Here is a 13,280-nt window from a genome sequence, read left to right as displayed (position 1 = left end):
TGGAAGAGGTGGACTTAATGGTATTTAGGGCTCAGTTTGGCAAGATGGTGACTTTAGTGGGACTACTTTATATGTACATAGTTAAGCACATGCATGAGTGTTTGCAGAATCAGAGCCATAGTACACATTCATTATCTATTGACCATAACTAACTAAACTCTGCATTAAATTGCTGAATTTCTGGAAAACTTGCATCTACCCTGTGTGCATGCACACACAGGCCAGATGTTTATTACCTAACTAACTACAGACAGTTACCTAAACATGATTTGAGTTCTAATTATCAGACATTTTAATGATACATTGTGTTCCCTTACAGTTGTGCCACTCTTACTGCTGTTTTGCCATTGTGGATCAGGTGCTAAAGGATTCACAGCAATACCTGACAGTAGTGAAGAGATGTTACGTAAATGGAACAGTGAAGGGGCAGCACCTGAAGACCAGGCAAGTATACCTTAGCCCAGTATCACCTTTCTTTTCTTTTAATCTAAGTATTTCAGTTTCTCGCTTGGTGTCAGTTTTAGATTGTGGGTTGAGATTCCACAGCAGTGCAGGAGATTTAGCCACATGTTAACATTAATTAAAAACATGGGTGGCTAAATTCCATACGCCACTCTAGATATATCAGCCAAAGTCTCTAAATTGCAAAGGAAAAGAAGAGTGAAATCAACCAAATAGTGATTCTCACAGTTCATGACAATTGCACCTGTATTTCCTCCTCGTGGTCCATCAATGGCACTTGCTTTTGGCCTTCTGGCTCCCCATCCATCACCTCTCCTGGGTGGAGACCTAACAGGGTTTTTTCAAAGCTGCATAGTTCTATCTACACTGTGAGTTCTCCAACAAGCCAGACTGCCTAACAGGGTTGCATCTATTCTGTGCTTTCTTCCCAAAGGCTATGACTGTTACAGTTTCCCACAGTTACAAGTTACCGCAAGCTTTTCCTAAGTATACACGTGTATTCTTAAGGTGAAAGCATTCCAGAGAAAACATAGCACACGTGTAGGTTCTTTTATTGTTTTTTACTAATAAGTTTACCAGAGTTCACCACCCCCTCTCCCCAACAACTCCAGTAGTAGCTCTGGTAAAAGTCACTCCTTCAAACCCTTCTACAATGATTGGGCACCCTCTCCCTCCTACCTGACCACCTTGGATAAAAGGTCCTTCCTGTCTCTTTTCTGGATCAGAAAGAAGCCCTAAGAGTCAGTGTAAATTCAGGATGTTTATTCAAAAGCCCTTTCTTTGTTGGCCTTTGCAGAATCCAGTTTGAATCAGTATATGTGAGCCTTTGCAGATGTTACTTCTAGGGAGGTGTTACAACCTGAGTGAATTTGCCTAATCATCCCTCACTGTTAATTCCTGGAAGAACTCTGGTCATCCTACCCCATGGAATTACATACAATCCCAAGCCCACAATGACACCTGTGGGCGATTTAAATTTATGTATTGAAGGAAATTGCCACATCTGTCATGATGATACTTTTTTTCTGAGTTGAAAATGAGGAGGGGGAGTGTAGGAGAAATACTGGTGCAATACCAGTACCTGATCCACAAAAGTGTTAAATACTTCCATTCAGAAGGGAAGAAGTGTCAATTCCAATCAGTGGGTGTATTAATGTAGCAGAAAAATGGTGGAATGGGAAGCGTTATAGCCTTTTAATTAAAAGTCTGTGGGCTGTATCCAAACTTAAGTGCCCAGTGTTCCCTTTCAGTGAGGTATGGAGGAGAGCAAATATGATTTAACTAGATCAGAAATGGCTGCATGGAGGAGAAACTGAGGGGGAAAATTGAATACTTGGCATGCTGGCTGCCCCATAAAGCCCCGGTGTGTCAATTGCATAAGGCTGAGGCTCGTGTGGGGTCTGTGCAGGACCGATGAGTAATTACTAACATTGGCATCATCTCTCCTGACTGGTAAATATCCAGGTGGAATTAGTGGGGTGTTAGCTTTTCCTTAGAGCCTGCATCCACCTTGGAAAAGCTGCTGGTGAAAGAAAGTGGCAATATGGCCAAGCTGCCGTGAGAGAAAAGGCCAGGCAGCATCACAGAAGGGCCGGCAGAACCTGCAGAGGCTCTAGGTGAGGGTTTAGGGTGCAGCATGAGATCACATGCCTTTCTCACTGAAAGGAGCATTTTGAAAAATTTTGCCAAGTAAACTCGCTGGAGTTTCCCCATTCTCTCTGATCGCTCAATAACAGACCTAAAAGTGGCAGTTCTTCTTCAACAACAAAAACTTAAACAGACTCCAATGTGAAACTTCAGAACTGGAATTAATTTCTAAACTGGACACCATCAAATTAGGCTTGAATAAATACTGGGAGTGGATGGGTCATTAAACAAACAAAAAACTATTTCCCCATGCTTTAATTTTTCCCCCTACTGTTACTCGCACCTTCTTGTCAACTGGTTGAAATGGGCCATCCTGATTATCACTACAAAAGTTTTTTTTTTTTTTTTTCCTCCTGCTGATGATAGCCCACCATAATTTATTTTTCTCGTTAGTTGGTATGGCAACCCCCATCTTTTCGTGTGTTTGTAATTTTTTATATATATATATATATATATATATATATATATATATATATAATATATATAATAAAATCTTCCTACTGTATTTTCCACTCCATGCATCTGATGAAGTGGGTTTTAGCCCACAAAAGCTTATGCCAAATAAATTTGTTAGTTTCTAAGGTGCCACAAGAATTCCTCATTGTTTTTGCTGATACAGACTAACACGGGCTACCACTCTGAAACCTGATTTTCTTACTTCCCCTTATTGGTTTTAGTAGGGAATGATACAATGTAGCCCTAAAATGGCTTTTGTGAGCTTCCTTGGCTACACAGTCATAAAGGCTGCACCCTTTTTCAGGGGGCAGTTTACCCTTTGTAACAACATGTCTAATGCCAAATCAAACAATCATGCCAACCACCTCACTCCTGGACTCCTCAGCCAAACTGCTTAGAGAATTCTATGAGCAGCACAGAGCACGTTTCATGTTGTATTTTAAATTATTCTTCTAGGCAATGCTAACCCTTCTTGCTCCCACTACGTTGGACAACTCAGCAGCAAATGTGTGCAGTGGAGCAGCAGCAGTGATGGGTGCCAAGGCATCTGCTACAGGAGGAGGCAGTTCTCGATTTCATATTGACGGACACTATGGTAATGCTAACATGAGCAGTGGGAGATGGGAAGAACAAAGACATCTCTGTTCTGATGCAAAATATGGAGCCATGTCAGCTGGTGGGACCATGGCAATGGGAGCTGGAGGAACCATGATGATAGGAGCTGGACGGGCCATGATGACAGGACCTGAAGTGGGCATAGATGAAGAATTTTTCAGAGAATACTTCAATGAGGTAAGAGTCCTGCTTGAGAACATCAATATATTGATGGTTTTTTATTTTAAAAAATAAGTAAATTTTGTGTAAACAAGTTGTTAAAGGCCATTAAAATATTTTTAGGTTTGAAATAGAATTATCAGGATTGTTTATATGATATGAATTTTGTTTAACATAAATGTTGTCATCACAATCTGCCATGTTTTCCTTAGGCCCAATCTGGCAAAAGACATAACCATGTGCCTTTATTTTGGCTTCAATAGGATGATTGCCACAAGTAAAGTTACACATATTAAGTCTTTGCAGGATCAGGGCTTTAGTGTTACACAAATGCTGCACATTTAAACCAGAATGCACTGTTTTCCAGTTCCATTTATTACACCTTGTATGAACTGAATGATTTGAATACATCATAGAAATTAGTGATGAAAAGCACCAATTAAGTTTTCTAGCCCATCTCCAAAAGAATGAAGGGATACATTTTTTGGGGAGATGAGGGAAGGAAGAGCATAAATGGACACCAGTGTAATAATAGTTGATTTGCTCCAAAAAAGTGAAATATTTTTATGGGCACTATCAATTTTAAATTACTCTCTAGGGAGTACAAACTGGTTTTAGCTACTATCTCTGAATCCTGCTGATAAATCCTGGGGGATTTAGTCAAATTTTCCTATTTGCTTTACATTTTTTTTTCCTCCGCACCGATTGCTGTGTGAAATATCCACTTACAAAGAGGAATCCACAAACTGACTGACACCAACTGCTGCCATCTACACAAAAACAGAAATCTTCTTTTCTTCTGCTGGCTTTCAGTTATAGTATGTTGAGGGTAAGTCTGTACTACAAGATAGGGCTACAATTCCCCTGCTCATGCACACACATTTGTACTGGCTCTCCCTGAGATATGATGAAAATAAACAGCAGTGTAGCCAGGGTTGCATGGGTAGCCGCAATGGAGGCATGGTTGGTTTGTACTTGGCACAGCTAAACCAGTTTCAGGTGGGTTGTAATCAGTACAGCTTGTGACTCTGCTGTTGCTACCTGTGTTACCATGGCTACACTATGATTTATACTTGTCCTAGAACAAGGAGAGCTAGTGCAAATATATGTACGTTAGCAGGGCAATCGCATCCCTAGCTCATAGTTTAGATGTGGCCTTAGATGTTGTTATAACAATATTGAGTAAAAAATATTCCAGCAAAAATGCAGTTGTTTTTTAAAAGTTGGTAATGTCCCTTTAAAGTTTTGAAACAACATTTATTTTTGTTTCCTTTATTTTAGAAAGCTGATGCTTTTGCTGTCGAAGATGAAGCTCAACTAGCGAAAGACTGTCTCTTGCTTTACTGTCAGGAAGAAGCAGACTCCTCACATGGTTCCATTGGCTGCTGCAGCTTTATTGAAGATGACTTGGATGACCGTTTTCTGGATGATTTAGGAGATAAATTTAAGACCCTAGCAGATATCTGTCTGGGCAAAGATGCAGAAGTGGAAGTCAGCCAGCATAGTTCACATGTGTTGAAAGACAGGAATGCTAGTCCAGCCATGAATGAGTCAGGTTTGTGTCTTAAAGATGCATTGCCACTGTTCTTAGATCAGCAAAATGCTTTCAGTTCAGAACATACCTATTCTTCAGGCACCAGCTTCCAACCACCTGAACCTGTGCATAGAGTAAATGGCATAGGTTCAGAAACTGTGACACGGGAGGTGGTCATTGAAACATTCTATGCCTCTAGGCCTGGCCTGCAACAAGTTAGGCCTATGGTTGATCCCTTGGCTAATAGCAGTGTTATAGTGACAGAAACATCCTATGCTGCTGTCCCCACGGAGCGACCCACCACAGGTGTTCTTGATCCTCAGTTTAAGGAGAACATTCTTGTAACAGAAAGAGTGCTCACCCCAGCTTCTGGTTTGCAGGACATGTTAGAAATTCCTGACTTGCCAAATGGACATAATGTTAGGCTGGTTAGGTCAGATGACACTATGCCTGGACTTCTAAAAGTTCACGACTTCCCTGATTCACAGTATGTTGTTGTGAGGGAGAGGGAGAGGCTGCTTGTACCTAGTTCAGATCTAAAGGCCTCGCTAAGCATTCCAAATTTATCAGAAGGACAGAATGTGGTGATAACTGAAAGAGTGGTTACACCCACCTCAGGACTGCAGGCTAGTTACACAACTCCAGCTGAGGTTTCAGGGAGGCAAAGCATAAGAGGGCAGACCACCATTTCTGGACCTGGAAGGCAGGAGAGTATACTAATCACAGACCCCCTATTTAACCAAACAGGCTTAGCTTTGGAGGATTCTTCTACCCTGAGTAAGTCTTCAAAGGTCACAAAATGCAGCACTGTACAGTATACTTGCTCATAAAATACATATCCCTCAGACAGCTCTGCTAGGCATCATTTATATCTCTACCAGCAACACTGGCAACTTTTTAGTATCTCAAGATCTCAACTTTCTTGTGCTTGTAAAAATGGCATGAATTTTCGTAGTCATTTCTGTAAATAAGAAATGTGACCGGGGAAAAAAGCAGCTGACTTTAGTGTTTTATAGCAATGGTTTCAAGGTGGACAATTAATAGGAATAATGTTTCCTTGTTTTTTCCTTCTACTACTGTATAATTCATCATATGTAAGATATTGCTGGGTGAAGGCTAAACCCATCACCCACATGCAGAGACGATATAATTAGAAAGCCATAAAAGTCTTGAAAAACATTGTAATGACCAACCAAAAATGTTGTTAAACTAAATTTCTATGAACCGTTTGTCTCCTATGTTCTAAAGTCTCTTGCAGGAGCTCTGGACCTTAGTCATCAGTTTCATTCCCTCTCATCTAAAAGGGCCAGAAACAACCCATCTCCACAGAGATGGGGGCTGTATATGCAATATCCCAGACTCTAGCAGATTTACAAATGGAAGAATTTGTCAGAATTTCAGAAATAATTTGAGTCAGATAATGATCTCTAGCTGTGAGGTGCACGCTGCCTCAGAGCTAGGAAAACCTGTTCCTGTGAATGCACCCCAAGTAATAGTAAGTTTGCCAGTGTTTGGCACATGTTCACCTCATATAGGAGACCAGATCTTTCAACATCTAATCTGAATTTTGATTTCTGACCCATCTTTCCCTTACATATTTACCTTTTTAAGAAATATTTTAATACCATAGCCTTGAAAATAACTAAACTTGAAAAGAGAAAACTATTTAACATGTTACCTTGAAAAAGTAATTTCCATTGGGCAGGGATGATGTCCATAGCCTCTGTTTGCCAGAAGCTGGGAATGGATGACAGGGCATGGATCACTTGATTACCTGTTCTGTTCATTCCCTCTGGGGCACCTGGCATTGGCCACTGTTGGAAGACAGGATACTGATCTAGATGGACCTTTTGTCTGACCCAATATGGCCATTCTTATCTCTTCTTTGTGAAATTTTGGTTATAGTTAGGGTTTAATGCTTACATAATGAAATTAAAAGGAAATTTTCCCTGCACTGATTCCAGCCCAGGCACCGAGAAAAGTGTGCCTTTATATATGAGAATTTGTGTTGAAACATTTCCTCAAGACTCCTAAATAATTTGCAGATCTTGTCTGTGAAGATCTTCTTTTCACACTGTGCCAAAATAAATGTGCCACACTGTAAGCCAAAATAAAAGTAAAATAGAGGGGCACAGTCCTGCCGAGAAGCCAAGCAGCCAAACCTGTTATGTTCCCAGAAATGCTGTTTATGGAACTCACAGGAGTGATAGCTAGAAGCTGTGAAATCAGCATTTCCTGTCATTCAAAGCAATGCTTGCACCTTGGCACATAGTTTGGAGAATAAGTAGCAAGACAGCTGAGCTGTCTGCAGACCATTGAATACTGAAGTCAGTTACTTTTTGACATATTGCACCAGCTTTGATGTAATGCACATAAGCATTTTAATTGTCCATATTTTTACTTACTTTTATTGGTCATGAAATAACACATGAAAGCAAACATAGCTCTCCCTCTTCTTTCCACCACTGTGAGCAGAAATGTAGGGCCAGAGATTCAAACATAATTGAGATCACTTAGACATCTATAGGACCTGATTGCACCTGCGAATCAGGTCCTAAGTGACCTAAATCATGTTGTAAAAGTGCAGTCACAAAACTGGAGGTGCAGGTTAAAATTTGACATCAAGAGCCAGATCCCACTTCCACTGAAGTCAATGCTAAAATTCCTGCTGACTTTACTGCTGCCTTGCTTATACACTATTTGGTGAGAAATGAGGGAGCTCACTACAGTTTTTACAGAACTTTCCGTTAGTCAATTCATTTTTTTTCTTGATATTTAAATATTGGCAAAAGGGAAATGCATTTACTCGGAAGAAGGAGGGGAAAGTAATGTATATCTGAATGTAAATATTTATTTTTATGAAATTTGGGAAAACCCAAGTGAATTTTGTTTAAAATCTAAGCTGGAAGGTGCTATGAATAGGAGAAGTCACCTTAATGCTTTTTGGAATAGTTATGACACTAAAAATATTACTAGTGTTGTTAATTACCATTTAGTGCCTATGTATTAAGGACCCGAGCTTGCATACACTTATGCATGTGACAGATATGGGACTGCTCACAGTGGTTAAGTGAAGCACATGAATAAGTATGTGAAGGACTGGGGCCTTTGATTGCAGAGACAGGACTTCAGTGGTTCTGATTATTACTTTCAGTTTCACTCCATTTCTAATCAAATTTTCATCCAATTGCATTGGTGTGTGTTACCATGTTTTCTGCCTGAAATTTTTTTAAATAAAGCTATATTTGAAACGGGGGAAAAGTACCAAGAAGTGTGTAGAAAGCAATTTAAAACAAACTTGTATTATATTTAAATAGGGGAAAATATTAAAATGAGAACTATGGTCTTTGTTCAGCACAAGGTATGTAAGCTCGTGCCTAATTTAAGCACGTGAGTAGTTCCATGTAAGTCAGTGAAAATACTCATGTGCTTAAATTTGGCACATGCTTAAGTACCTTGCTGAACTGGGGTCTATATCTCTGGTTTTAGTTTTTAATGTTATGGCATCGACTTGTATTTCATTCCAAGCATGAATTTTGAATGGATAACTGCTCTTTTTTCCTATATGTAGAGGAAATGGATTTATGCTGATTTTATATGACCTTTTTTGCTGTGGTTTCTATATTTTTTATGGAACTTCAAATAAAGGAAAATACTGATATTGTCCTTTTCATTATTTATTTAGTTTAAAATGCAGCCACTTAGAACAAAAATAGTGACTTTTTATTAACGTGTTTTTTTTAATTCCTTCCATTTATAGTAACGAATGCTGGGCTTTTCAAGGGAGATGAAAGGTAGCCAGTGCCCAAATCTCAATGAAACTCAATAGGAGCTGTCTCCTACTCACTTAAATGCTTTTGAAAATCTCACTCTATCTAGTTGTTGTTGTTAATATTACTTAGCACTGATCCAGAGCCTGCTGACGGCACCAGAATGCTGCATATTGACTTTCATGGGCTTTGACTCATAGCCATATAGCAGTTTTACATCTTCAGCACACTTTACAAACATTAACTTTTCATCACAACATCTGCTGAACTAGGCATTATCTCCCACTTTACAGTTAGGGAAATTAAGGCACAAAGACTTGACGTAACAGGATGATAACACAGAAGATCCTGATGCCCAGTATATACATGTATTCTGAATTGCAGCTAGTCATCAGTTTGTCATCAATAATTGTATAGGATCTTGTGACAAATGCTATGAACAGCTCATTTACTTTTAATTTAAAAATTGCCTAAACCAATGTGAGAAACAAGTTAATCAGAAATTAGGGATTAAAAAGGACTGCTTATATAGCTAATTTCCAGAAGTTCACAATCACAACATCTAGCCAAAATTCTATCTTTATTTTTTTTTCCCCAGAGTTCTATGGGTAATTATTAACTTACTCCATTTCTATTAAAGTTTATTGACTTTACATAACAAATACACGTCTGAAGTGCAGAAAAGCAAATATTCAGAGCTAATCAGTATTAAAAGACTGGTGGCTCACAAATTAAATCAAAGTTCTGTATAATCAAATAATTAAGATATTTGCCACTTCTATATTGCATTTCATCCAAGGATCTCTCATTCACAAATAAGTTCAGAGTTTTTCCAGTAATTACCTTCAGTACAGAGTATGTGATTTGCCAACAACTTCTGCTACTCTTTGAACGAGAGACATTTTAGCCAATGTTTTTTATAATTTCTGAAAACTCTAATGCAAGCAGAACATCTACTAGATTTGACATTTTGATTTTGATAGATCTTCGTGTATCTGATTATTCTATGGGAAGAATTTACAAGTCTAGATTAATGGAAACATACGGTCAGTGTTCAACCACTTAACTCTGTATCTGGGACCACATATACAAATATATCTTCATTCAAGATGCCTCATTCTGTCTTTAAAAGATAATACAAGATGTCTAGTTTCGTTTATCTAAAACTAACCAGATAGTATTCAGAACGCATTTATGTTGATGAAATATCAGTGTCAAGGGCTATAATCCAAATTATTGTTCAATGATTTAGTTTTTCTGGCCAGTATTGACCAAGCACATAATATTTCACAAATGTAACAGGAAATCTACTCTAATACTGCAAATTAGCTGTGTGTGCTTAGCAACACAAGAAGCTTGAATATACTGTGTTCAGCTGGCAGCCATCTTAAGTAAATACTTTGTTTATTAGTTTACTACCACATGTTCAAAGAGAGCTCACACTTAACATGTCAGGAACTCGCATCTTTCCTCCTCAATTGTCCTTTATTTATCAATACTGGGTTGTGTATTCTCATTTTTTAGACTCTCAACTTTGGTGTCATCCTCAATAGCTCTCTTATCCATGCTGCTGTCTTTTTCTTCCACAGTACTGACAGTGTCACTAAATCCTTCCCGTTATCCCTGTCTAACATCTCCACAATCTATCCCTCTTTCTGTTTCCATTGCAAAAACCCAGATCCCAGGTGCTGTTTTATTTCTCTTGTTGGCTACTACAACCTACTCACTCTGACCTTGTTGCCTTTCTTCTTCAAGCCATTCAAAATACAGCTGCAAAAATCAACTGCTTCACCTGCTTTTATGACTGGAAGATCATCATATCCTGCCCCTCTTCAAATATCTTCTCTGACTGTGTTACCCTCATTAAATTTGGATTCGTTCAGTGAAATCTGGGCCCCACTGAAGTCAATGGCAAAACCAGGATTTTATCCCTTGTCCTCACCATTAAAGTGCTACACCCATCTTGACATTAAGGTACTCTAGTGATGACAGAGGGTGAGGGGGTGTATAAGTATACATATTTGCTAACTGTTGTTGTTCAATATATGTGATGCAGGATTTTTGAACTGTCTCTTGATCTACAATACAGTTAGTGAAGCTCAACAAGATGGCATTTTGCTTTGTATATATATATATATATAGTCCTAGCTGTTTTAGCATTTTTCCTTTAATTATTGGAACAAATTGGTAGTATAATTTTATTACCCTTAAAATAAATAATCTCATTTTAAAATACATATGTTGCTTGAAACTTACAAGAGAAAGCTTCTTCATATAACTGGTAGGATGGCACTAGACTGTACTACAATAGACAGTGTATGATTTGGAAAAAGTAGCTGAGAAATAGATATTTTCTTGTGCAGTGTGCTCTCTTGGCCTTCTATAATCCCCATAATTTACCTGTGACATAGTATTTAATCAGTACCTCTTTTTATTTTATTTTTTTTAAGAATCTATTATCTTGAGTAAACAAAGCCCAAAGTTAAGCTATGAAATATCCTGGTTGTGAAGCAATTGAAATAACTGATTCCTTGGTTAATTATTCATAAAAAGTGTTTGGACCACAGATGAAGTTTAAACTCTCTGGGAGTAATGGAATGTTAGAGGACAGTATCTATATCTACTAAAGGGCCCTGTTGTATCTGAGCACCTCACCAACATTAAATGAATTCATCCTTATTCCCCTCGTTTGAAGTAGGAAAGTATTATTAACCCCCATTGACCAATATTTTACATTGGTACTGCTCAGCAAGTATTGCCAACTAAATTTTAATAATTTAATCCAAAGTTTTAATGAAAAGTAAAATTAGATCTACAAAACATACAGAGCTACATTGTCAGGGTTTTATCTTTCAGACGAAACCAAATTATGCCTCCCAGATAACACTTTATGTCAGATGGAAATTTGAAAGGAAAGTTTTCTACCTTTAGACTTGTGGACTGCAATGATTATTGGCATGTGAGAGAGTTTTTCTCTGTGTGCACTGACATTCAGAAGGGTCTGCTCAATAATTTTCCTAGTGTTGCTATTTATCACCAGAGATAAATCACTCAACATTTTGTCCTGCAGCGAAGAAGCTTAATTTTCTCCTAAAAGAAAGATGCACTGAAATATTGATGCAAAAGGTCAAAAAGTATCTCAACCGCCTCCTTAAGACAGTATCCCGACAGATCCTGCCAAGACAATATGAGTGTGAAATGTGCTTACTTGCTGCCTGTAGTGCCTTTTCTTGGGTTCCTTAAGAACAATAAGGGAGCATTCATAGAGACCGCTGAAGACTGGTCTAAAAGAAGGTAAAGGAAATGTACATTGTTGCACGCATAGCTAGAAGAGGGGCAACGTACCACCCACAGTTTTATCAGTTGAGACAACGTCAGGAAAATAATCCACTCAAGTAGGCCAGGTAAGTAGAGAACTGTATAGCTCTTCAGAGACTAGGACGATCTTTTAAATGAGAGGTCCACATACAAACATAGAAGTTCTGCTGACTCAAGCATTATGATGTGCTAAATACCACTGATAAACAGGCTAAGACAGGCCTTCAATGCATAAACCATCAAAAAGCTTGCCCTTTTAACACTATTTCCATCCTGAAAATCTCACTGGCCAACTCTGTTCCATTGTAACGTCCCTAGCAGAAAACTGCTGGAGCATGGGATTAGGGCCTCATGCAATTGGGATTTTTTATTAACTAGATGGTTTCCTTTCAAGTTTCGCTTTAAACATTATATTTTATACTCCTTTGAGAAAGCTCAGTGCTCTAGCGGAGTTGTCTGGCAGGTGAGATAGGGCAAAATATTGTGATTTGAGAGACATGGCCAAATGAAGTGGAGTTTATAAAAAGTTGTTTCCACTGGTGTATGTACTGAATGTTCCTCTTTGCCTGAGTTTCTATAGTTTATTTTGTAATTAATGTGAAAAACCCAGCTGCTGGGAAGGTCCCCAGCACTTCCAGTTCAGTTTATGAAAATGGAATTAGGCCTTATCGCAAATGAAGTACTATCCAGTGCCATGACGATCCAATTCCTCTCTTTACAATAAAACACGCTTTCTTAAAAAAGTCTCCTGCTTTCTTTTCCCGCCAACTCACTTTTCTGTCATGCTTTAGGCCCAGCACCAGAGAACAAGCTCCCAGCCTCTGTGACATGCTTTGTGTATTTTCCATTCTGATATTTAGGTTCTTACGCCACACCTAGCTGAGTGAGCTTGGTTTCTCTATGGCTAGTGGTCCATAAGAAAAAAATATCCTACCGTCCAGTCCTGCAGACAAGATGTAGAGCTATTCTGTAGATAATTTTCCACTTCAGTGCCACAAAGAGTCCTCTCTGATTATAATGGGCTACTGTAGTGGCTGGGCTTCTGGAGGTCCCAAAATACAAATGCTTCATAATTAAAGGGTTAAGGCAGTGTTGCACTGATGGAATCAAAAGCCACATTTGACCTATCATATCTATTATCAACAGATGACTGGCTACTTTCCTGTAGACACCAATGATTTAGCGTATTTCGTGAAATACACAGGCATTCAAAGCAGTTAAGTCTTCTTGTATAGGAAAAGATTTTAGGTCAAACCATATTTTCTTTAAGTTTGAGAAAGTCACTGTAGCACCACTAATGTAAACAGCTGCTTCCCAGT

General features: G+C 38.6%; 1 protein-coding gene across 1 annotated transcript in view; it reads left to right on the top strand.

Annotated features, from left to right (window-relative positions):
• Positions 1–8,532, top strand: part of LOC119852084 (desmoglein-2-like) — a 42,948-nt gene extending 34,416 nt beyond the window's left edge. Inside the window, exons 13-15 of the mRNA XM_038392967.2 lie at positions 320–444; positions 3,022–3,357; positions 4,621–8,532. Coding sequence (XP_038248895.1) covers positions 320–444; positions 3,022–3,357; positions 4,621–5,703 — 1,544 coding nt within the window. The 3' untranslated portion in view covers positions 5,704–8,532. The remainder of the gene's footprint in view (positions 1–319; positions 445–3,021; positions 3,358–4,620) is intronic.
• The last annotated feature ends 4,748 nt before the right edge of the window (positions 8,533–13,280 follow it).

Source organism: Dermochelys coriacea, chromosome 2 (genome assembly GCF_009764565.3).
Source record: "Dermochelys coriacea isolate rDerCor1 chromosome 2, rDerCor1.pri.v4, whole genome shotgun sequence".
Classification (NCBI taxonomy): Eukaryota; Metazoa; Chordata; order Testudines; family Dermochelyidae; genus Dermochelys; species Dermochelys coriacea.
This window is presented reverse-complemented; position numbering and strand designations above follow the sequence as displayed.